Genomic DNA, 26,476 nt, shown 5'->3' on the forward strand with positions numbered 1-26,476 from the left:
ATTTACTATTTACTAGTTGTCATTTATTTACAGTCAGGTCCATAAATATTGGGACATTGACGCAATTCTAATCTTTTTGGCTCTATACACCACCACAATGGATTTGAAATGAAACAAACAAGATGTGCTTTAACTGCAGACTTTCAGCTTTAATTTGAGGGTATTTACATCCAAATCAGGTGAACGGTGTAGGAATTACAACAGTTAGTATATGTGCCTCCCATTTTTTAAGGGACCAAAAGTAATGGGACAGATTAACAATCATCCATCAAACTTTCACTTTTTAATACTTGGTTGCAAATCCTTTGCAGTCAATTACAGCCTGAAGTCTGGAATGCATAGACATCACCAGATGCTGGGTTTCATCTCTGGTGATGCTCTGCCAGGCCTCTACTGCAACTGGCTTCAGTTCCTGCTTGTTCTTAGGGCATTTTCCCTTCAGTTTTGTCTTCAGCAAGTGAAATGCATGCTCAATCGGATTCAGGTCAGGTGATTGACTTGGCCATTGCATAACATTCCACTTCTTTCCCTTAAAAAACTCTTTGGTTGCTTTTGCAGTATGCTTCGGGTCATTGTCCATCTGCACTGTGAAGCACCGTCCAATGAGTTCTGAAGCATTTTACTGAATATGAACAGATAATATTGCCCAAAACACTTCAGAATTCATCCTGCTGCTTTTGTCAGCAGTCACATCATCAATAAATACAAGAGAACCAGTTCCATTGGCAGCCATACATGCCCACACCATGACACTACCACCACCATGCTTCACTGATGAGGTGGTATGCTTTGGATCACGAGCAGTTCCTTTCCTTCTCCATAGTCTTCTCTTCCCATCACTCTGGTACAAGTTGATCTTGATCTCATCTGTCCATAGGATGTTGTTCCAGAACTGTGAAGGCTTTTTTAGATGTTGTTTGTCAAACTTTAATCTGGCCTTCCTGTTTTTGAGGCTCGCCAATGGTTTACATCTTGTGGTGAACCCTCTGTATTCACTCTGGTGAAGTCTTCTCTTGATTGTTGACTTTGACACACATACACCTACCTCCTGGAGAGTGTTCTTGATCTGGCCAACTGTTGAGAAGGCTGTTTTCTTCACCAGGGAAAGAATTCTTTGGTCATCTACCACAGTTGTTTTCTGTGGTCTTCCAGGTCTTTTGGTGTTGCTGAGCTCACCGGTGCGTTCTTTCTTTTTAAGGATGTTACAAACAACTTTAACAAGTTGCCGCCCGCCCACTGTCAAATGACGGAGTGGCAGTGCGGCTCTCGTTCTGGGCGGACGTCATATGACGTCGGCCCATTCAAACAGGGCATGGGCGTGATTGGGTGCACGCAGCTCTGCACTGTCAGTGGCGGTGTGTCCCCGAGACACAGCGCGTCACTGACAAGGGTGAACATCCATTGGGCATGGCTGTTCACCACGTGATCGGCCGTAATTAAGTCACGGACAATCAAAAATGATACTGCCCGCTTGAAGGATTTCACCGAATAGCAGAAATAATTAGGGTTCCCCCAGAACCTCTGGCTGCAGTGGGAAAATCATAGTTTGTAGCAGTATTAGGATAAACACAGGGGATGCCCTCAATATTCATGAATTATGAAAAAACAGTTGCAATATCCAGACCTGATCCCTACCTAACCTAGTATTACCCAGACTTTTCATCAAACTAGGTTTGTACCTGTCTCCAACCCAGTCCCCTGGCTCACAATAAATAATACAGATGTAAACAAGTACGAGGGAAATATATTATTAATCTTTGTGCAATATAGGAAAATAAACCCATCATTCACAATGGCATAATATATATGTATATGTGTGTGTATGTGGGTAAAGCGTGTTCATTCTCATTTGTTTTCCCTAAATCCCTGCTGTTACTTATACACACTACAATCACATATTGGTTATTTTGACTTATTGGTTTTTTTGTCTTATGTCCAACTTTATATGCATGCAAATTTACCAACTGTTGTTATTTTTTATAGTCTGAATACCCTTCCACCTTATACTGCTTGCAACACTACAATGGGCAATTATTGATTTGGCCTCACATTTGTGGAAATGATAAGGTAATGACAAAAACAACTTTGATCAAATCTGATTCAGGTTTTAATTCTGTTTGAGAGATCTGGGGTTCTAACTTTACTTTTTCCATTCTGAACATCCTGAGAAAGTAGCGAAGCCAGAGAGTCTACATCACAGCCAGGCAACTAACATTTTTCAGAAGGTGATCACTTGGTATTTCTGTCATGATATTTTTGCAGAATAAATTTAGAATTAGAAAATGGTGAGCACAGATGGGTAATTTGAGTCCATAAAAACATTCAGTTTGAAAAAAAAAATAAACATACTGTACTTCTCAAAGCATAATGAAAACTTAGACTGCAACTGAGATTGTTTCATTTTGAGCTGAGAAGTGGGTTTTAAAAAGAATGTAGTCTTTTCAGAGTTTTTTTAGTTATACATTCATAACAAATATAATATTTTGAAAATGTTGTATGTGAAATTTGCAACTCTATATGTACATTGAAGCGCAAGATTCTGTTTCCTAATTCACAGTCCTACACTTCAAACCTATGCAATTGCTTTATATCCCAATTTAGCTCTCACTGGCCTAATCTGGCAATGACTATCTCATCATTATACACTAGTCTGTACATTTAATATCTTTGTAATTTGACTGTGTGTTCATGTAAGGCATAAGAAGTCATAGCGTGCAGAAAAGCAAATAATTTAAGAATTTTGTGAATAAAGAAAATTTATTTTAACTTATTTAAGCATTTTAGACTTTTATAAAGGTTTGAAGTTGTGGTGGAGACGGTGAATAATTCTTCCCTTCAGTTTCTTTCTCCAGTGGGTAGAATATATTATATCCAACTCTGAAAAAAAGATTATTTTCTAGTCAGCAGTTAATTTGTGAATTAGAATTCTATATTTCACATGTGAACATCTGCTACATGTAAGGCCTACAAATGTAGGTAATAAGAGAGAACCATGCCCATACGAACTTACAACACTCAGGAAAATGTCATTTTTGTGTAGACGTAGGGGTAAAAGTAGGGTCTCAGACTGACTTTCTTACTTCAGCATTATTTTTAAGGCTGCTACTTAAGGCCCTTTCACACTACTGCGATTTCAAAGTCACGGGATTTTGCCGCAATTTTAAATATATTTTGCCACGGTTTCAGGGAATGCCTGTGTAGACCCGCATGAAAGTCGGACCAGAGTAGTACAGGGACTACTTTGAAGTTGGCACGACTTGAAGTCGCCCATATATGAATGGTTATCATTGTAAATCACGGGGAACGACTTGTTGCACAAGTGTGAAAGGAGCCTAAGGGTTCAATATACTTCTGGAAGAGGATTTTTCAAAAAACTGTCTATGATTTACACACCTTTCTGTATCCTGCACCCTCAACCTTCCTCCCTGCATTTGTTCAATATCTACACTAAATCTTCAAAAGACACCCCTAGACTGAGCCTGAGTTTGTCGGTGTGCTTTTGGAACTGAAAACTGGGCAGGCCAGCGGCCCTTCTGGGTATTATCACTACATTTGCTGGTGCTGATTCATTTTTGTAGCCTATTGTGCACTATCACACTAACTTCTGCTCTAATGTACACAACCTATTTGTTCCCTTTGTTACTTGTAAAGCTTTTTTTGTATGCATACTGATGTGGAGAGCTTTGTTCATACTAAAATAACTACACTTAAAACAAAATAATAATAAAAACAACTGGTTAGTTAGCCAGACCTTGAATATTCCTTATGTCAGTAGTGCAACCCCATGTTACCATGACATATCATCCATATGTGCAGGGTGTTCACTGCACATGGGCCCCTGAGGGGGGGGAGCACACTGTGACCCACCCTGCACATATGGATGATTGTCCCCTGGTTCACAGCTGGGATTATCGGTGCAGCGGGAGGGACAGCTGTGAGCACCAATCTCCGTGCATAACTTTTTAGCTGACTGCAACTTCTCCTCCTCTCCCTCCCGCGGCTATAATGGTAATAAATTTAAAAGGGCTAATAAAAGCCCTGGGTGGCTTAACGTCAACTTAAAAATTCATATAAAAGCAAAGAAGAAGGCCTTCCAAAAATACAAGGCTGAGGAAACGTCATCAGCATTCCAACTGTACAAAAAAATGCAATAAGAAATGTAAGGATGTAATCAGGGTGGCTAAGATAGAACACGAAAGGCACATAGAGGAGGAGCGTAAGAAAAATCCCCAAAAATTCTTTAAGTGCATAAATAGTAAAAGAAGGAGGACAGATCATATTGGCCCCATAAAGAATGATGAAGGGATTCTGGTTACAAAGTATGGTGAGATGGCGAAGGTTTTGAATATATCCTTCTCCTCAGTCTTCACGAGGCAAATGGGGGACTTCAGTAACCAAAACTGCTATGTTTATCTTCATGAGACGTCACAGAAAGCACCACCATGGTTAACAGAGGATAAAATCAGAAACAGACTTGAAAAACTTAACATAAATACAGGCAGTCCCCGGATTACGAACACATTAAGGACTGTAGGTTTGTTTGCAAGTGGAATTTGTTCGTAAGACGGAACACTGCTTGTAAGTGTAACTTCCGCCTGTGCAGGGATGTGGGATGTTCCAGCGGCCGCCTGTGCAGGGATGTGGATTTTGCGGGGGCTTCTGAGGCTCTTCTGGCCATGCAGTCATGAAGTACTACAGTGTGGAATGTGGCAACATAGCTGCTCGGAGGTATCCAGGACCAGCGTGGAGCACAAGCAGCCAGGATTGAGGCCGTTTGTAAATAGGAGTCATTCATAAGTCGGGTGTTCGTAAGTTGGGGACTGCCTGTAAGTCACCGGGACCAGATGGCTTGCACCTGATGGCTCGCAGTCCTTAAGGAACCGTCAGACCGTTGTTCCTAATTTTTACAGTCTACTGACTGGTATGGTACCAGCTGATTGAAGAAAAGCCAATGTAGCGCCAATCTTTAAAAAAGGACCAAGATATATCCCTGGGAACTAAAGACCAGTTAGCCTAACATCAATAGTATGCAAGCTCTTTGAAGGGATGATAAGGGACTATATACAAGATTTTAGTAATGAAAACAGTATCATTATCAGTAATCAGCATGGACTCATGAAAAATCGTTCTTGCCAAACAAATATACTAACCTTCTATGAGGAGGTGAGCTACCTTCTCAATGAAGGAAGGCCCATAGATGTAGTGTATCTGGATTTTGCAAAGGCATTTGATACAGTTCACCACAAACATTTACTATACAAGCTAAGGTCTGTCAGCATGGACCAAAGGGTGAGTACCTGGATTGAAAACTGGCTACAGGGGCGAGTTCAGAGGGTAGTGATAAATGAGGAGTACTCGGAATGGTCCAATGTGGAAAGTGGGGTCCCTTAGGGTTCTGTCCTGGGACCAAACCTATTTCATTTATTCATAAATGACCTGGAGGATGGCATAAACAGTTCAGTATTTGTGGATGCTACTAAGCTAAGCAGGGCAATAGCTTTTCTGCAGGATGTGGAAACCTTGCAAGAAGATCTGAACAAATTAATAGGGTGGGCAACTACATGGCAAATGAGGTTTAATGTGGAAAAATGTAAAATAATGCATTTAGGTGGTAAAAATATGAATGCAATCTACTCACTAGGTGGAGAACCTCTGGGGGAATCTAGGATGGAAAAGAACCTGGGGGTCCTAGTAGATGACAGGCTCAGCAACGGTATGCAATGCCAAGCTGATGCAAGCAAAGTCAATAGAATATTGGCATGTATTTAAAAGGGAATTAACTCCAGAGATAAAATGATAATGCTCCCACTCTACAAGACTCTGGTCCGGCAGCAGCTGGAGTATGCCGCCCAGTTCTGGGCTCGAGTCCTCAGGGAGGATGTGCTGGAAATGGAGCGAGTACAGAAAAGGGCAACAAAGCTAGTGAAGGGACTGGAGGATCTTAGTTATGAGGAAAGATCACAAGCACTGAACTTATTCTCTCTGGAGAAGAGACGCTTGAGAGGGGATATGATTTCAATGTACAAATACTGTGACCCCACAATAGGGATAAAACTTTTCTGCAAAATAACATTTAAAAAGCCACATACTACCCACCTCCATACACTCCTTACTCCTCTTCTGCACATACAGTCAGGTCCATAAATATTGGGACATCGACACAATTCTAATCTTTTTGGCTCGATACACCACCACAATGGATTAGTGTGCTATTTGCATTGGAATCTGTTGCTGTCAACTCACAATATGAGATCCAAAGATCTGTCACTATCAGTGAAGCAAGCCATCATTAGGCTGAAAAAAACAAAACAAACCCATCAGAGAGATAGCAAAAACATTAGGTGTGGCCAAATCAACTGTTTGGAACATCCTTAGAAAGAAAGAACACACAGTGAGCTCAGCAACACTAAAAGACCCGGAAGACCATGGAAAGCAACTGTGGTGGATGACCGAAGAATTCTTTCCCTGGTGAAGAAAACACCCTTCACAACAGTTGGCCAGATCAAGAACACTCTCCAGGAGGTAGGTGTATGTGTGTCAAAGTCAACAATCAAGTGAAGACTTCACCAGAGTGAATAGAGAGAGTTCACCACAAAATGTAAACCATTGGTGAGCCTCAAAACAGGAGGGCCAGATTAGAGTTTGCCAAACAACATCTAAAAAAGCCTTCACAGTTCTGGAACAACATCCTATGGACAGATGAGACCAAGATAAACTTGTACCAGAGTGATGGGAGGAGAAGAGTATGGAGAAGGAAAGGAACTGCTCATGATCCAAAGCATACCACCTCATCAGTGAAGCACGATGGTGGTAGTGTCATGGCGTAGGCATGTATGGCTGCCAATGGAACTGGTTCTCTTGTATTTATTGATGATGTGACTGCTGACAAAAGCAGCAGGATGAATTCTGAGGTGTTTTGGGCAATATTATCTGCTCATATTCAGCAAAATGCTTCAGAACTCATTGTACGGCGCTTTACAGTGCAGATGGAGAATGACCCGAAGCATACTGCGAAAGCAACCAAAGAGTTTTTTAAGGGAAAGAAGTGGCATGTTATGCAATGACCAAATCAATCACCTGACCTGAATCCGATTGAGCATGCATTTCACTTGCTGAAGACAAAACTGAAGGGAAAATGCCCCAAGAACAAGCAGGAACTGAAGACAGTTGTAGTAGAGGCCTGGCAGAGCATTACCAGGGATGAAACCCAGCGTCTGGTGATGTCTATATGTTCCAGACTTCAGGCTGTAATGACTGCAAAGGATTTGCAACCCAGTATTAAAAAGTGAAAGTTTGATGGATGATTGTTAATCTGTACCATTACTTTTGGTCCCTTAAAAAGTGGGAGGCACATATACAAACTGTTGTAATTCCTGCACCGTTCACCTGATTTGGATGTAAATACCTTCAAATTAAAGCTGAAAGTCTGTAGTTAAAGCACATCTTGTTCGTTTCATTTCAAATCCATTGTGGTGGTATATAGAGCCAAAAAGATTAGAATTGTGTTGATGTCCCAATATTTATGGACCTGACTGTACTACCCACCACCATATTTACTGTGCTCTTCTCCTGCACATACTACCCACCACCATACACTCTGCACTGTACATTCCCTAGTTAACATTACTGCATTCTGCACTATGTATCTTAGACTCTATTAAATCACACCCCTTTAAGCCACGCCCACATTTTGCAGCGGTGTGCTATGCACGCCGTTTAAAAAAAATGCTAAATTAGCGTGCCTCCATACCTTGTTTGCGACCAGTTATTCTGAGGATCCTGAGTCTCTGATCTCAAAAGCCAGGAGGTTTGAAGAACTCGCTGCCCAGACGTATTCAAGAAACACTGTCCTGTGAACACTGTAATAGAATCTGTAAAGGAACAGACTTGTGATTAAAAAAAAAAAAAAAAAGAAGAAGTAATGTGGAAATGTGTGAGAGTGGATTACCAGCCAGCATTAATTCTGGCTTTCTGTGTTCAACAGTTCACATCATGAGGAGCATTCACCTAGACTGACATGTTATTGTACAGTTCAGGACTGCCATATCAGCTACCTGATTTTGTGGATCTGGGGGGTCCCCTTGTTAAAGGGGGCTTCCAGATTCCGATAAGCCCCCTGCCCACAGACCCCCACAACCACCAGGCCAGGATTGTGGGAAAGAGACCCTTTTCCCTAACAACATGGGAACAAGGTGTCTTGGGGGGGGGGGGAGCACCCCTTATACATAGTACCATTACTCATTCACCAAAAAGTACTCAAAGAGTTAATAAAAACACACCAGTGTTTGACAAGTCCTTTATAAGGAAAAACATAAGAACGTCGACCCAAATGGATAAAAAACGCTGCCCTGTTAACACAACTGTTCTTGTCCAGGAACTCAGCCGAATGACGGGTAAACATAAGGGAAACCTGCTGACAGCTGATGAATCATCGGTTGTTAAAGTGGTTCTGAAGGCAGAAGTTTTTTTTATCGTAATGCATTCTGTGTGCAGCAGCCCCCCTAATACTTACTTGAGCCCCATCTTGATCCAGCTATGTTGCACAAGAGACTTGGCTGTCCGGGAGTCTCCCTCCTGAATTGGCACAGACACACAGCAGGCATCGGACTGCCATATCAGAGTTCAGGACTGCCATATCAGCTACCTGATTTTGTAAATCTGGGGTGCCCCCTTGCTAAAGGGGGCTTCCAGATTCCGATAAGCCCCCTGCCCACAGATCCCCACAACCACCTGGACAGGTTTGTGAGAAAGAGATCCTTTTCCCTATCAACAATTTTTTTTTTTTGTCGTGGTTCCCCTTAAAATCCATACCAGACCCCAGGGAAACCTGCTGACAGCTGATGAATCATCGGTTGTTAAAGTGGTTCTAAAGGCAGAAGTTTTTTTTACCGTAATGCATTCTGTGTGCAGCAGCCCCCTAATACTTACCTGAGCCCCATCTTGATCCAGCTATGTTGCACGAGAGACTCGGCTGTCCCTCCTGAATTGGCACAGACACACAGCAGGAACCATTGGCTATCGCTGCTGTCAATCAAAATCAGTGAGCCAATGAGGAAAGAGAAGGGGCAGGGCTGAGCAGCAGCTCTGTATCTGAATGGACACACAGAGGAGTGGCTCGGCTTGTGTACTCCCATAACAAGCTGCTTGCTGTGGGGGCACTAGGCAGGAGGGAGGGGCCAGGAACGCTGGCGAGGGACCAGAGAAGAGGAGGATCTGGGTTGCTTGCTGCAAAACTTACTGCACACAGCAGGTAAGTATAGCATGTTTTGTTATTTGTTAATAAAAAAAAAAAAAAACAAGACTTTAGTATCACTTTAACCGCTTCCGGACCAGCCACCTCAGTTGTACTGCGGCAGGTTGGCTCCCCTGCGCGAAACCACATAGCTGTACGTTGGCTTGCGGGGTCCGGAAAGCAGGCGCGAGCGGGGGTGCCAATTTTTGTGGCAGACGGTCGTGATGACCGCCGGCCACGAGCGATCGTGAGCAGGAGACACAGAACAGGGACGAGTGCATGTAAACACACACTTCCCTGTTCTCTTCTGAGAGGAGTGACAGATCGTGTGTTCCTAATAGCTAGGAACCACGATCTGTCACTTCCTCTAGTTAGTCCCCTCCCCCTTCAGTTAGAATCACCTCCCAGGGAACATAGTTAACCCCTTAACCGCCCCTAGTGTTAACCCCTTCACTGCCAGTGACATTTTTACAGTAATCAATGCATTTTTAATCGCTGTATTAATACCAATTAATGCCAATGGTTCCAAACGTGTGTCAAAATTGTCTGATGTGTACGCCATAATGTCGCAGTCTCAATAAAAATCGCAGATCACCGCCATTACTAGTAAAAAAAAAAATAATAATAAAATGCTATAAATCTATCCCCTATTTTGTAGAAGCTATAACTTTTGCGCAAACCAATCAATATACGCTTATTGCGATTATTTTACCAAAAATATGTAGAAGAATACGTATACACATTGGCCTAAACTGAGAAAAAATTTGCTTTTTTTTTAAAAAAAATGGGGATATTTATTATAGCAAAAAGTACAAAATATTGTGTTTTTTTCAAAATTGTTGCTCTTTTTTTGTTTATAGTGCAAAAAATAAAAGCCGCAGAGGTGATCAAATACCACCAAAAGAAAGCTCTATTTGTGGGAAAAAAAGGACGTAAATTTTGTTTGGGTACAGCGATGCACGACCGCGCAATTGTCAGTTAAAGCGACGCAGTGCCGAATCGCAAAAAACGCTCTGGTCAGGAAGGGGGTAAATTCTTCCGGGGCTGAAGTGCTTAAGGAGGTGGCGGCCGGCTTCCCAGCCCACTCCTTAACAACCAGCTAACAACCAGCTATTCTTCTATCCAAATTCAAATCATTCCGAAAAATTGGAATTTGTAAGAAAATTAATAAACAAAATTAAACTAATTTCAACAAAATGTGTTACTATTGTCATTCGGAGATTCGGACTGAAACTAATTGCACATGTCTAGTCCTGAAGGCTTCCTTCATCCACGCAATTAGTCCAGTGCAGTCGCCTCTCTATAATGATCTTAGCCGCGGTCACATGCAGGTTACTACCCTGCACTGTACGTGACAACAGTGAGGAACCACTAACAGTCCACCCAGACACAACAATTTTCATTTAAATATATTCTTCAATTGCCACAAGTCATTTAACTTAAAGAGCTTAGAATCTAAGGTCCCTATACTCACATATATACACATAGTAGGGCAAATGTAGACAGGAGACAATTAACCTACTAGCGTGTCTTTGGAGTGGGTACCAAATGCAAACCCAGTTATAACCTTGTAATAGTAGTATCAACATCATCACTGTACAACACACAGTCACATAGCTCATGCAGAGAGCAGAGTTGTAGTGGGGGCCAAAAAAGCCCTACCCATTACAGACTACCTGCAGAAAGCTACGGGAAGGGCTGGATGCTGAGCAATCTCCCTGCATTGAGAGAGCAGCAGTATCTGGTTTGTATTACAGGAAGCTCCTGCATAGAGGAAAAGTTTCACACCAGGTTACTGCACATTCACAGAAGAAATGCATAAAGCACTCCCAGACTCAAGTAAGAATACACATGATTCTTGAATTCAAATAATGTTTGCTTATTCCGGATCTCAGCTTTAAGTATACAGTCAGGTCCAGAAATACTGTGACATCGACACAATTCTAATCTTTTTGGCTCTATACACCATCACAGTGGATTTGAAATGAAACAAACAAGATGTGCTTTAACTGCAGACTTTCAGCTTTAATTTGAGGGTATTTACATCCAAATCAGGTGAACGGTGTAGGAATTACAACAGTTTGTATATGTGACTCCCACTTTTTAAGGAACCAAAAGTAATGGGACAATTGGCTGCTCAGCTGTTCCATGGCCAGGTGTGTGTTATTCCCTCATTATCCCACTTACAAGGAGCAGATAAAAGGTACAGAGTTCATTTCAAGTGTGCTATTTGCATTTGGAATCTGTTGCTGTCAACTCTCAATATGAGGTCCAAAGAGCTGTCACTATCAGTGAAGCAAGCGATCATTAGGCTGAAAAAACAAAACAAACCCATCAGAGAGATAGCAAAAACATTAGGTGTAGCCAAATGAACTGTTTGGAACATCCTTAAAAAGAAAAATGCACCGGTGAGCTCAGCAACACCAAAAGACCCGAAAGACCACGGAAAACAACTGTGGTGGATGACCGAAGAATTCTTTCCCTGGTAAAGAAAACACCCTTCACAACAGTTGGCCAGATCAAGAACACTCTCCAGGAGGTAGGTGTATGTGTGTCAAAGTCAGCAATCAAGAGAAGACTTCACCAGAGTGAATAGAGAGGGTTCACCACAAGATGTAAACCATTGGTGAGCCTCAAGAACAGGAAGGCCAGATTAGAGTTTGCCAAACAACATCTAAAAAAGCCTTCACAGTTCTGGAACAACATCCTATGGACAGATGAGATCAAAATCAACTTGTACCAGAGTGATGGGAAGAGAAGAGTATGGAGAAGGAAAGGAACTGCTCATGATCCAAAGCATACCACCTCATCAGTGAAGCATGTTGGTGGTAGTGTCATGGCGTGGGCATGTATGGCTGCCAATGGAACTGGTTCTCTTGTATTTACTGATGATGTGACTGCTGACAAAAGCAGCAGGATGAATTCTGAAATGTTTCGGGCAATATTATCTGCTCATATTCAGCAAAATGCTTCAGAACTCATTGGACGGCACTTCACGGTGCAGATGGACAATGACCCGAAGCTGCAAAAGCAACCAAAGAGTTTTTTAAGGGAAAGAAGTGGAATGTTATGCAATGGCCAAGTCGATCACCTGACCTGAATCCAAATAAGCATGCATTTCACTTGCTGAAGACAAACCTGAAGGGAAAATGCCCCAAGAACAAGCAGGAACTGATGACCGTTGCAGTAGAGGCCTGGCAGAGCATCACCAGAGATGAAACCCAGCATCTGGTGATGTCTGTGCGTTCCAGACTTCAGGCTGTAATTGACTGCAAAGGATTTGCAACCAAGTATTAAAAAGTGAAAGTTTGATGGATGATTGTTAAGCTATACCATTACTTTTGGTCCCTTAAAAAGTGGGAGGCACATATACAAACTGTATATTGGATTTGGATGTAAATACCCTCAAATTAAAGCTTAAAGTCTGCAGTTAAAGCACATCTTGTTTGTTTCATTTCAAATCCATTGTGGTGGTGTATAGAGCCAAAAAGATTGGAATTGTGTTGATGTCCCAATATTTATGGACCTGACTGTATATGATCAACCTCAAGCAGATCATCACCCAAGGAGAAAATCCCAGGGAAGAATAATCTGCTGGACTCCATGGACTGGTAAATACCCGTTCCTTGCAAGTCAAGAGCTATAGCGCTGTGTAAACTGTTGGCGCTATATAAATCGTGAATAATAATAATAATAATAGTTGCTCACATATAATTTTTTTACAACCCAGTGCAGCTCTTCTTTAACAAAATAACATAAAGGAAATAAAACTTACTGATAAAAAGCCACTTCACTGTAAATCCGAATGATGGAAGATCAGTCAGTTGTTGATATCCAATTAGAGGCGATTTCACAATTGTTGTATTAGTGGAAGATACAGTTGTCAGATATCTGCCTGAAAATGTTCCATCTTTAAAGGTATAAATGGTCATTTTAGAGCCAAGATCATTCTTCCACTGACCAGCCAGGTTGCACCGTCTAACCTAAAGAAGAAAGAGGGAGTAAATCATTTGTGGTATTCAGAATCAGACTGCACCTGTCCACAAAAATTATAGCAATAGAAACAAGGTTCTAGGTAAAACTTCGAAAGGTGACAGCGGTGGGAGCTCCAGCTGATTGACAGCCTCAGTTCTGTTCCTGTGAGCTGTGTGGGGGTGGGGGGGGTCTCTTCCCTCCAATCAGCTCACAGAGCTCTCCTCACTGAGCTCTGCAGAGTGTAACTTTTTTCTGAGCTCTCAAACAAGTTTTATAAATTCAGCATTTTGAATGGATGTTGAGCAGAGAAGATTGTAGATAAACAGGCACAACTTATCAACTTATGTAGGAGGATTTGTTTTATCTCTGGGTAACATCTGAGGCCAATCACTTCACTGGGTATATGTTAGGGTTTAGTTTTAACCACCTTAAAGCTAAACGCCAACTTTTGCTACACTTTACATAGTCCTTTTGGGCCAAGCTGGCCCAAACAAACTATGTCCCTCACTAACATGTGAGGCCACTGGATGTGCAGTATAAACTGTATGTGGCTGAGGCTACATACAGCATACCGCACTGTGTTCCAGGTTCCAAACGAGACTTCCTGTCTCATACCCAGAACACAATAGCGTCTATCTGATCGGCGCTCAGTCAATCAGAGAAAGTGAGGTATTCTAGCAATGAATACAAAGCTTCAGAGTCAGAGGTTGTGACATTATCAGTTTGCCTCTCTGACTCAGCCAATCAGAGGAAGCTTTGTTACCGCACATCTAGCGGCCTCACATCTTAGTGAGGGACATCGTTTGTTTGGGCCAGCTTGATAGCAAAAGTAGCAAAAGCTGGAGTTAAGCTTAAAAGGAAAATACGTTAATGAGGACACCTGTTCTGTAAACAACTGGCTAAGGCCCCATTCACATTTGTGCAACTTGTCCTGCAATTTGGGACTGCAAAGTCGCATGACAAGTTGTACCCCATGATTTCCAATGAGTAGCATTCATATCTGTGCAACTTCTAGTTCTAGTCCCTTTGGTCTGACTTTGAGGCGACTTGAGGTCCATAGACCTCAAGATTACAATGGCATAGTTGCCAACGTTGTGAAAAAAGGGACACTTTTTTGGCTGTAGGCGGAGTCTTGTTATAATTAGGGGGCGGGGCATGCGTTTGTGGGCGTGGCATAGGGGAAAAGTGGAAATGTGCCAAATAGTGGGCGTGTCTAAAATGGGCGTGGCTCAAAGGGGGTGTGGTTAGAGTCTGAGATGAATGAGGGATGGAGAAGGAAAGGGGGGGAGAGGGATGGAGGGACAGCAGCCCCAGATCCTACACAACAATGGAAATATGTGTATTCTAGAAAGTTTAACAATCAGCAGATAAAGATACTCCAAACACCTGGTGTTAGCACTTCAATCATCCCGGCACCATGGTTGTTATGGTATCAGGATGATTAAAGTGCATTATTTCTATTACTACATTGTAATATAAAATGAAATCATTCAACTCACCATAATGCCGAATCAGTGGGATCCCTGAGCGTGTTACCTGCCACTTCGCCTGCCACCAGCAGAGTCCTTCCTTGCATCAGGTGCCCCAGCAGAGTCCGCCCTTGCATCAGGTGTCCTAGCAGAGCCCCCACTTACATCAGGTGTCCCCAGCGGAGCCCCCCCTCAGTGTCCCCAGCGGAGCCCCCCTCACATCAGTTGTCCCCAGCGGAGCCCCCCTCACATCAGGTGTCCCCAGCGGAGCCCCCCTCACATCAGGTGTCCCCAGCAGAGCCCCCTTACATCAGGAGTCCCCAGCGGAGCCCCCCTCACCCCAGGAGTCCCCAGCGGACCCCCCTCACATCAGGAGTCCCCAGCGGAGCCCCCCCTCACACCAGGAGTCCCCAGCGGAGCCCCCCTCACATCAGGAGTCCCCAGGGGAGCCCCCTCACATCAGGAGGCCCCAGCGGACCCCCCTTAGATCAGGAGTCCCCAGCGGACCCCACCTCACATCAGGAGTCCCCAGCGGACCCCCCCTTACATCAGGAGTCCCCAGCGGAGCCTGGTCTAACAGAACCCAGCTCCATCTCTCCCTGTAACTCATCCAAAAGACACCCGGGATCTCTCTGTGCAGCTGACACATGGGGCGGAGGGGCGGCGGCGATGGTGGAGGCAGATGATTACATCCTTGTGTTCAGTGAACAGCGGGGAGGGGCCGCCAATCCCTGCAGCCAATAGGCACACTGAAGAGAGAAGGCGATTGGCTGCCCCTCTCCTCTGCACTGAACACAAGAGGAAATAACACTCATGGTGGCGGCGGCGGCCATGTTTGTATAGCCGCTGCCGTTTTTTAGCAAAAACATTCCTGATTTTCTCGGGACAAACTCAAAACCCCGGGAAAATTATCGGGACAAGCTTAAATCGGGACGAGGGTCCCAAATTCGGGATTGTCCCAGGAAAATCGGGACTGTTGGCAACTATGCAATGGCATTGCTCCAAGGCGCGTCAAAGTTGCATGACTTTCGGGTCACACAAGTGTGAATGGGGCCTAAAAGGGGAGTTCCCTTCACTGGCAAATTTCCTCTAACTTATTATTGAACATGAACGGAAATATCCTCAATTGGACACAAACACCACAAAATAAGGAGACAGGGGTTTGTCCCTTCCCTACTCTACTCCTTACTTTTCTAGGAGCCACCCACCCTCCAAAAAAAGAAAAAAAGAAAGCTGAAAAAATATAATATAAAAAAACATTGAGAGAATTTCTGTATATGTGGAAGCAGTGGTCTCTATGCAGTGCTCAACCCCCCCCCCCTCCTAGTGAGATGAGTTTTGCTGATTGCAGAGCTATAGATCTGACTCAGCAGGGTCATGTCAGACCGCTTCAGAGAAATCACTGCGTCCACACTCTGCAGCATTGTGGCAGGGGAGAGGCTTGTCTACTCAGGCTGTAGCTGCTTTCTAAAGAAAACATATTGTGTACCTGCCCCATCTCCTGTCTGGTGTACCAGTGAGCGCTGAAGGAGCAGAATAAAGAGTAATGACTGGCAGTCATTGCTCTCCGCTCAGAGCTAACCTAGAACTAAGCGTTCAAAGATTGTGTGATCACTCAGAGGCAGCGGGGGACAGCTGCAACATCAGACTGAAATTGCAGCATGGTGGTTAGTATAGATGCTTGCTTTTTATATAATTCCATACTTCTCCTTTAAGAGATATCCGCATAGATGGCAGCGTAACTGTAGGCAGATACAGAGGTATACACTTTTATAATGCTATACATTTTTTGGTCCATACATCAAACTTGGGCAATTTAAAGTACTGTACTGTCAAAAAGTCACAAAATACTATCAATACAAACTTCCAAGTTCTGTAAAGGATTTCCAGTTGCTGCCTCTGTCTTTATCTGCATGCTAAAATAGGTATGGAGACTTCACTTACCTCTGAGCTTTTCTTTTGTTTTGGATAATGAAGAAGTATTAGAACCTCTTCAATTTTTCACTGTGTCCCTATCGGGGAGATATTCACTAATTTCCTGTGAGGACAGAACTCTCCCGGAAAGAGAGTCACGGAGCTAAGTGGACACAGGGACGGCATGACAGTGCTGGACAGCACATTTGGCATTTAAGAAGAGGAGATTTCCCCTTTTAGGGTAGGGGAGGGGCTGCTAGAGAAGAGTGAGAAGATGTGTGTGAAGGGGAAGTGACGTCAGTCGAAGAGCGGTGGAGGAAGAGATTGGACACAGCACCTCACCGCTCTTCATTTTCTCCAGCTTCAGCATACAATGGCGGCGATGGAGGGGTTTTCAGAGCAGATGAGAGCGGCGGTTGCCGCTAACGGCGCGGACTGGCTGCAGCAGCAGCTTAGGATGATTGTGGATGGCAGTGCAGCGGTGAGCGGGGGGGGGGGCGGCTACACCTCGCGCGCAGCGCTCCTGGCCGCCTGAGAGATACAGCCCTGAGTCAGGGCTAGGGACGTCCCACTCTGATCAGCGTGTGACACCTGGGAGAGACACACAGACACCCGGCATGCAGGGACAGCTGAGGGAAGGCAGAGGAGATGTCCGGGGGACTCGGCGCAAGGGCGGTGTGACTGGGGGGAAGGGTGCCCAGCAATACATGTGGCTCTTCCCCCCCGGCACGGCGTAGATGCGTCGAACAGCCCAAGGGGTCTGCAAGAGAAGGGCGGAGGGGTCGGGACGCACAGGAACGCACCGCAGCTAGGGATGCAGCGGTCCAGGCGAATGAGACGGCCAGTAGTCCACCGCGAGGCGGGAGACGGTCAGCCAGGGTCACCAGAGCCAGTGGGAGTGGAGGTACCGGACGGTCAACACGCACCCCGCAAAATGGTAGGCGCAGGAGTCCATCACCAGGGGCATCCAACGGGTCTGGCGGTAATCTAGAGAGAGGTGGTCGTGCACAGCACCGCAGGCCCTCGGCAACCACTGCGACCGCAGCTGGGGTGCAACAGGAGGTCAGCAGGATGGAACACAGCGACGATCGGTCGGAAGGAGAGCTGTCCGGGTCTGACGGAGGTGATGACCAAGGACATCAGGCAACGGTGGTTCCAGGAGTGGCGGCTGTTGGGTACAGTCCAGGGCAGCCCGGTGAGTGCGATGCTTCAAATCCTGTTACCATTTTACTGCATAACTTGTTGGGGCGGAATGAGCAAAGGGGACGTTCAGGGTCGGGGGGTGCAGCCAGGTCGGGGGGGCTGAGAACGGGTCAGCTCCACCGCCTGCAGTGGTGCCACAGATAAGGAATGAGGGTTTACAGGGGTTGTTAACGGGCCTTAAAGAGCTGGTAGCACGAGTGGAATCTGGGTCAGGTAGTGGTCCGGCTATTGCACGGACAACAGAAAGGACTTCCCCGCAGATGGGGGCCGCCCCACCAATTACGGGCGACTTAGCGGTTCCGCCTTTGGCGCCTGTTGCAGCTGTTGGGGGGTCCCCCAGTACGTCAGCAGTGGCTACGACTTCGGGGGATCAGGTGAAGACAACGGGCAAAAAGGCAGATTCAGTTAGACTGGCAGACGCGGCTAGGAGTGAGGTATATGCATTGGCAAAATGTTTCAAGAAAGGAAAAGGTCGTGCCGGAGATACTCCGGGTAAGAGGGAGGACTCCGGTGCGGGTGGAAAGGATGCTTCCTTTCCTCAATAGATACCCTGACCGGGCAGCAGCCGCCACGTTGGAAGCAGGTTTTAGGAATGGTTTTCATAATCCTTGTTCTCTGGCGGCGGTGCCGCCAGAGGCCAAGAATCTGCGGTCGGCCTTGCTGCATTCAACGGTGGTTACGGAAAAATTAGGGAAAGAGTTTTCACTGGGACGCATGGCAGGTCCTTTTCAGGAAGTACCACTACAGGGGTTGGTGGTCTCCCCTTTGGGTGTGGTACCTAAAGAGAGCCGAACAAATTTAGACTCATACACCACCTCTCTTTTCCAAAGGGAGGGTCAGTGAATGACGCAATTGCACCGGAAGATTGTGCGGTTACGTACACATCTTTTGACGCTGCGGTAGCATGGGTTAGAAAATACGGGCAGGGGTCCCTAATGGCTAGGCTGTAAATGGGACGGGGCCTATTATGTAGACCGGTGTCTTCCAATGGGATGTTCTATATCCTGTGCTCTTTTTGAGACGTTCAGCTCGTTCTTAGAATGGGCGGTATGGGATGTGGCAGGGATCAATTCAGTCATCCATTATTTTGATTATTTATTATGTGTTGGCCTGGCGGGTTCCAACATATGTGCAGTACTGTTGGGGACTTTGCAATATCTAACGGAGAGATTTGGGGTGCCGCTAGCCCCGGAAAAAACGGAGGGTCCGGCAGTGACTATCACATTTCTCGGGATTGAGATAGATTCGATGAGGCTGGAATGCAGGATTCCGCAGGACAAATTGGTGAAGTTGAAAGAGGAAGGTCGTGGGACTATTGGAGTTAGGAAATTGCAGCTTCACCAACTCCAATCTCTGCTGGGTAAGTTAAACTTCGCTTGCTGAATTATCCCGATGGGCAGGATTTTTTGCAGGCGGCTTTCGGCCGCTACCGCAGGTGTCCGTGCACCAGCTCATTTCGTGAGGCTTACTAGAGAGCATAGGGAAGACTTACGGGTGTGGCAGGTATTCTTGGAGTCATTCAATGGAAGGGCTCTGTGGATGTCTGGGCCCATCAGCAACTGTGATTTGGAACTATTCAGGGATGCGGCTGGTTCGACCGGTTTTGGCGCCTTCTTTAAGGGTTGATGGTGCGCGGCCAGGTGGCCTGTGGCATGGCAGGAGGCAGGGTTCTTGCAGGACCTGGTACTACTGGAACTGTTCCCCATTGTCGTGGCAATGGAACTGTGGGGCGAGTCATTTAAGAACCTGAAGGTTCGATTCAATTGTGACAACCTGGGGGTGGTGCAAGTGGTTAATCGGCTGACCGCGGCATCCGTGCCGGTGGTCAGGCTTTTGCGTCATCTTGTACTTCGCTGTCTACAAGTGAATGCATTCATATATGCTGTGCATCTACCAGGGACTGAGAACACCTTGGCTGACGCTTTGTCTCGTTTTCAGTGGGACAGGTTTCGGAGATTGGCACCAGATGCGGATCAACTAGGGGTCGCCTGTCCCAGCTGGATATGGAACATTGCCTTGGAACCACAGCAAAATGGATTCAGCAATCCGTGAGTATGGCTACATGGAATGCCTACTCTAAGGTATGGAAGGATTGGTTCGCCTTTTTGAATGACTTGGACATGGGATCGGATGATCCGGAAGTGGACAAGGTGGTACTTTATTTTATCATTAGGGATTTTGAAAGAGGTATCTCGTCAGCTGCCATCAATCGCGAATTGGCAGGTTTGGCCTTCCTCTTTAAATGGCAGGGCCACACGAAGGATTTCAGGTTACGACAGGCAGTTAAGGGGTATAGGAAGGCGTACAAGCAGAGGGATGGGAGGCGCCCTGTCTCATTTGAAATGCTAAAACAATTGATGATGAGTTTGGAATTGGTCTGTAGATCCGATTACGAATGTATACTATTTAAAGCAGCGTTTGCGCTGGCCTTCTTTGGGGCGCTGAGGGTGAGCGAGCTGGTCAGCCCTTCTAAAGCAGTGCCGGGAGGGCTTATGCACGGTGAGGAGGAAGTATGGGTGGATAGGGTCTGGATATGGATCAGTAGGTCCAAGACGGATCAAGCAGGGAGAGGAAGGTATTTGGACTTGGGTAAGATTGCTGAGTGTAATATATGCCCGGTTAGGATTGTGGGATCCTTCAAGGAGGTTAGACCGGCATTTACAGGCCCCTTTTTAATACATGAGGATGGTGCGTGTCTTTCCAAATACCAGTTTGCAACGGTCTTTAAAAAATGTGTGGTTATGGCGGGATGTGACCCGTTACAATTCTCTTCACATTCCTTCAGGATTGGGGCGGCCACAGAGGCTGCCAGGGCTGGTCTGAGTCAGGAAGTAATTAGACATATTGGTAGATAGATTTAAACTGTATGTCCGCCCGCATATGGTTCAATTGTAATGTCAGTTTTGGGGTTGTTTAAGACTGTGTGTTGGGTATTTAAGTGTTTTATGTGGGTTTTTTGTATTGTTTCTTTCATTAACAGGTCATGAAGTGGGTCTTGTATGGATTCTTGGGCACTCCTATGTGTTCTGGGGGGCCAAGAGAGCTGACTTTCGGCAGAATGGCAGGCAGCTAAGGATTCCCAGACAAGAGGAGCTCATCAGGTGGATTGGGGTCTCGGGCATGCAGTGGAATAGGGTGCTGGGGGAAGTCCATAGATTCTCTCGCCTAGACAGGTCCCCTGATGTATTGTTATTACATGTGGGGGGAAATGATATGGGAGCTACATCCATGAGGGACCTTATCAGAGATATCAAGTGTGACTTTTTGCGCCTAAGAGCGGCTTATCCTAAGATGGTTTTGGTGTGGTCTGACATGGTAGGGAGGTTGTCATGACGTTGGGCTTGGTCTGATAAAAAAGTGGACAGGGCCAGGATTAAGGTTAATAAAGAGGCGAGCAGGTTTTTTATAAAGAATGGTGGTTTAGCTATTCGGCATAGGGAGTTAGAGGTTGACACCTGGCGGTATCTGCGCAGCGATGGTGTGCATTTGAATGAGGTGGGGACGGACTTATGGTCATTAGGTTTACAAGAAGTTATACAGAGAGGTCTGAGGGTGTGGAGGTGCTCGCAAGGGTAAGGGGTTACCCCTTTCGTGCTGTGGCAGTTTTTGGATTCCTTTAATAGGATAAGTATGTTACAAGTTGTAACATGTGTTACCCATTCAGGGGATGGGGGGTTGTTTGATGGTACCCATCCATATGATGGGGGGTTTTGCTGGTACCCATACATGGAAGGATGGGGATTGAAGTTGGTACCTTCAGGCCTTAAGGGTTAACCTGGAGGAGTTTAAAAGGTTAGGTCACTGGGTAGGTTGTGATAATGCCTGCGAGTCAGGGGTTGCCGACTGGTAGGTAAATGAAGAAGTTGATCCCAGTGACCAGGGTTATAGTGGTTGTTATTACAGTAAATTTACTCTCATAAGTTATTTAAGAAAGTTTACAGTTATTTATGATATTTATGTTATTTTATAAAGTTTTAATAAATAGGCCGTAAGGCCATTTTACTCCAAGAACTAGTCTGAGTCATCCATGATGTTTTTGGAGGGAGGGTATGTGTGGTAAGGATGGTATTAGGTATCTGGGCTTAAGTCCTACAATGTCATGTATTATATGGGACATGAAGCGAGCATTAATCTCCCCAATGGGGTCACAGTGAGAAATAGAAACCTGACAGAAATTTTACCTCCTTATCAACCAATACAAAATTAGAAAGCAAAAGTTATCTGAAATTAGGTTACAATCACACGGTCGCACAGGGGCGGCCACCGGAGAGATTCAGTGGATTCTCACCGGTGGTTCTAAACAGTGCCAGTACACACTGTGTGTGAATAGCAGCAGCTGTCTTTGGCCATTGTTGTCTAAGTGGTGACTAGAGCTTCCGGTCAATCCTGGACAAGACAGTGTGCATCCAGCGATGGCGTACTTGTGGAGTTCTGGTCGCACATAAACTGGCCACAGCTAATCAGAAAGTTTGTGAGCATAGCACAGTGTTTCTGAATCCAGAGGCGGATTTTAGCTACCTCTGAATGTAGAAAGCGATGCACGCCTGGCCACCTGTGAAAATGTAGCATGTTCACACTGCTGTGGCCCCAAAGTCATGTGACTTCCAGTGCAACTTTGCATTGCGACTTTTCTTGTGACTTGATGCAACTTCAAACCTACTTCAATCCAACTTTTATCCGACTTTGATGTTTCGCTACTTTGGCTTTGGCAAATCATAATAATACAGAGCGTGACACATATTATTAATGTTGTTACCCGTATACTATATTTGAGATTTAATATCTCTCAGATATGATTTGGTTTACATGAGAGTTCTTTGACCTTGAGTGAAAGCTTTAACACAATAATGTATTGGTATATAGTAAAGTAGGCCTAGACTGATACACATCAAGCTATCTAATTGTACAGGGAAAGGATAAAAATCATAGATTACATGAAGGAATACAGAGTATATTCCTTAAAACATTAATCTACAAACAGTAGGACATAAAAGACTTAAGACCAACATATTTGGATACAAGGACAAGGGAGATTTCCCATATTTACCATTCCCATAGCGGTTCCATTCACGTGACTGCTCTGCCATAGAGTGTCAGGTCACCTGGGACCAGGTGACAGATGCACTCTGTAGGAGTCGGAAGTGCACCGCTAAGGTAGTGGACCCTAGGACTGACTGCTGCGGATTGAACCCTAGAAGGTTCAGGAAGCAGGTCTACAGGATAACTAACATGGATCCCAGTGGAAGCTAGAGCATAGATTCCTCAGGGCGCGGAGTCTAAGAGCCAGCGGGTGTTCACCAGAGCCTCTAGTGGTGAGGATGGACTGCGCTGCAGTCTGGCTCCAGGTCGCGGCCCCCAGGGTCTCACAGCTCATGCTCACCGTAGACTACAGGAGAAGAGGAAGGAGGCAGCAGGCTGGAACGACAGGGAAGTAAGGGGTAAGCCAAAGTTCAGGGTGACTAGCAGACAAGGATAAACATAACACACCAAAGGTCAGGGTAACAAGCAGACAGGGAGAGTCGAGAACAGGCCAAAGTCGGTAACAGGAATCAGATGTAAAAAAAAAAAATTTTGATCACTTTTATTGCTGTCACAAGGAATGTAAACATCCCTTGTGACAGTAATAGGTGGTGACAGGCAGGGCCAGATTAACCTCCCTGGCGGTATGATTATTTCGGATTTTAGGTGCTGAAAGCGGTACCATTATTTTGCATGGAAATTTGGCGTTTTATATTGTAGGTCTGTAAATCTTAACAATAACACACTTAAATCTGTCCAAACCAGAGTCTAGTAGATATCCCGGGTATGATAAAGTTTGAAACACAAAAACATAAATTATAATATAATAAATAAAAATAAATAATTTAAAAAAAAATAAAAAAATAGTAATAAAATAAATTTCCCCACAATTCACTATCGCTCAATTCTGCAAGTGTTCTAACTTACTATCGCTGTTTTCTAGCTGGTCTAAAGCCACTTTTGACGTAAAGGGACACTTTTTGGTTGCTATGGACAATCTCCAGTTTCCAGGCAGAAAGAACAGTGTATATCATGTAAAACTGCATGCAGGGCATGGGCCAAAGCACTGGGGACAAAAGGGATGTGAAATCATTTCATACAGTACTGTAATCTGTAAGATTACAGTACTGTATGTGTTATGATTTTTACTTTTTTTTTAATTTGCCGCCAGGCTCCGCCCCCGTGCGTCGCGCCGCTTGCAGGGAACGGAGTCTGGCACTGAGAGGCTTCGGAGGAGGACGGAGCCCTCGGACACTGCGGGTGACATCGCAGGATCCCGGGGACAAGGTAAATAACGCTGCCCCAGGATCCTGCAATGCGATCCCGAGTGTGGCTCGGGGTTACCGCTAATGGTACTGAATTTTAACCCCGAGCCACACTCGGGAAAACCGCCAGGGAGGCTACGAGCATCATGGGCCTGGTGCTGAGGATTTTGGTGGGCCTTTTTATGGAAACAAAATGAAAATGCAAACATTTTTTGCTAAAACAAATATACTCTCACCAGTGATATCAGCCGTGCAGCCTCTGAGCAGCAGCAACACCACCAATACCACATGCTATGCGGTCTCTCACTAACAGCAACATAGGATGACCACATTTCCAAACTGCCATTCAGTGACATCCCCCCTTCCCAAAAAAAGATGAGGGGGATGTAGTCTCGGGGTTGATGGGGAAATAGGTGGCGGGGTGATTTTTCGGGCAAATGGCTAGTGTTAGCACTTAAAATCATCCTGACACAATGCTTGATATGGCGTCAGGATGATCAAATTCCATTATTTCTATTACTACATTGTAATATATAGTGAAATAGTTTGACTCACCATGATGCAGAATCAGTGGGAACCTGAGCTTGTCACTTGCCACCAGATGCAGCATGTTACTTGCCACCATCACCTGCCGCCAGATGCAGCATGCCAGATGCCACCCATAGCCTGCCACCAGATACAGTGTGCAACTTGCCACCAGCAGCCTGACACCAGATACAGTGTACCACTTGCCACCAGCAGCATGCCTCCAGATACGGTGTGCCACTTGCCACCAGATACAGTGTGCCACTTGCCACCAGCAGCCTGCCACCAGATACAGTGTGCCACTTGCCACCAGCAGCCTGCCACCAGATATGGTGTGCCACTTGCCAACAGTAGCCTGCCACCAGATACAGTGTGCCACTTGCCACAAGCAGCATGCCACCAGATACAGTGTGCCACTTGCCACCAGCAGCCTGCCACCAGATACGGTGTGCTACTTGCCACCCACAGCCTGCAACCAGACACAGTGTGCCACTTGCCACCAGCAGCATGCCGCCAGATACAGCGTGCCACTTGCCACCAGCAGCCTGCCACCAGATACAGTGTGCCACTTGCCACCAGCAGCATGCCACCAGATATGGTGTGCCAATTGCCACCAGATACAGTGTGCCACTTGCCACCAGCAGCCTGCCACCAGATACAATGTGCCACTTGCCACCAGCAGCCTTCCACCAGATACAGTGTGCCACTTGCCACCAGCAGCCTGCCACCAGATACAGTGTGCCACTTGCCACCAGCAGCATGCCACCAGATACGGTGTGCCGCTTGCCACCAGATACAGTGTGCCACTTGCCACCAGCAGCCTGCCACCAGATATGGTGTACCACTTGCCAACAGAAGCCTGCCACCAGATACAGTGTGTCACTTGCGACAAGCAGCATGCCACCAGATACAGTGTGCCACTTGTCACCAGCAGCCTGCCACCAGATACAGTCATCAGCCTGCCACCAGATACAGTGTGCCACTTGCCACAAGCAGCATGCCACCAGATATGGTGTGCCACTTGCCACCAGATAGTGTGCCACTTGCCACCAGCAGCCTGCCACCAAATACGGTGTGCTACTTGCCACCAGATACAGTGTGCCACTTGCTACCAGTAGCCTGCCACCAGATACGGTGTGCTACTTGCCACCCACAGCCTGCCACCAGACACAGTTTGCCACTTGCCAACAGCAGCCTGCCACCAGATACAGTGTGCCACTTGCTATCAGCAGCATGCCACCAGATATGGTGTGCCACTTGCCACCAGACACAGTGTGCCACTTGCCACCAGCAGCATGCAACCAGCAGCATGCCACCAGATACGGTGTGCCACTTGCCACCAGACACAGCGTGCCACTTGCCACCAGCAGCCTGCCACTGCCTCCAGGACTCTGCCCGGATGGATAGAAGGGACAGGACCTGCATAGTCATTCAAATCCCTGGAGCCCCCACCCTTCCTGAGCTGGGATGGTATGGCCGTGTGTGTGTGTATGCCAGGAGTATTGATCAGACCAAGTTCTACAGGGGGGTTGTGTGTTCAAGCCTTTGGGCTCACACTGGTGTGCTGCAGTCGGCCGCACTGCTTGTGTATCTGCAGTTTTAGCTTACAGTCCTATTGATATATATTAGGTTGCAGGTTTTTGCTGCATTTTCTGATAGTGCGCCAAAGATAAGATGCAGCATGTAGGAATTTGGGTGCGCTTTCAGAAAATGCAGAAAAAACACACAACCTAATAGAAAATCAATAGGACTGTGGATAAAACGCAGGAAAACTGTGGATACACCAGCAATGGGCCAAAACATAGCAAATCAGTGTGAACCCACCTAAAAGCACAAGAGATCAAGCACTACCACAGGCTGATGACACAATTCTA

At 45.8% G+C, this 26,476-nt stretch overlaps 1 protein-coding gene across 1 annotated transcript in view; it reads right to left on the minus strand.

Moving 5' to 3' along the window:
* Positions 1-2,107: 2,107 nt before the first annotated feature.
* The window catches only part of LOC141124145 (avidin-like), a 28,835-nt gene continuing 4,466 nt past the window's right edge, over positions 2,108-26,476 (minus strand). The window contains exons 2-4 of the mRNA XM_073612252.1: positions 13,008-13,215; positions 7,751-7,871; positions 2,108-2,877 (exon numbers count right to left, since the gene is read on the minus strand). Of these exons, the coding sequence (XP_073468353.1) occupies positions 2,781-2,877; positions 7,751-7,871; positions 13,008-13,215 (426 nt within the window). The 3' untranslated portion in view covers positions 2,108-2,780. The remainder of the gene's footprint in view (positions 2,878-7,750; positions 7,872-13,007; positions 13,216-26,476) is intronic.

The sequence above is a fragment of the Aquarana catesbeiana genome, linkage group LG01 (genome assembly GCF_042186555.1).
Source record: "Aquarana catesbeiana isolate 2022-GZ linkage group LG01, ASM4218655v1, whole genome shotgun sequence".
Classification (NCBI taxonomy): Eukaryota; Metazoa; Chordata; class Amphibia; order Anura; family Ranidae; genus Aquarana; species Aquarana catesbeiana.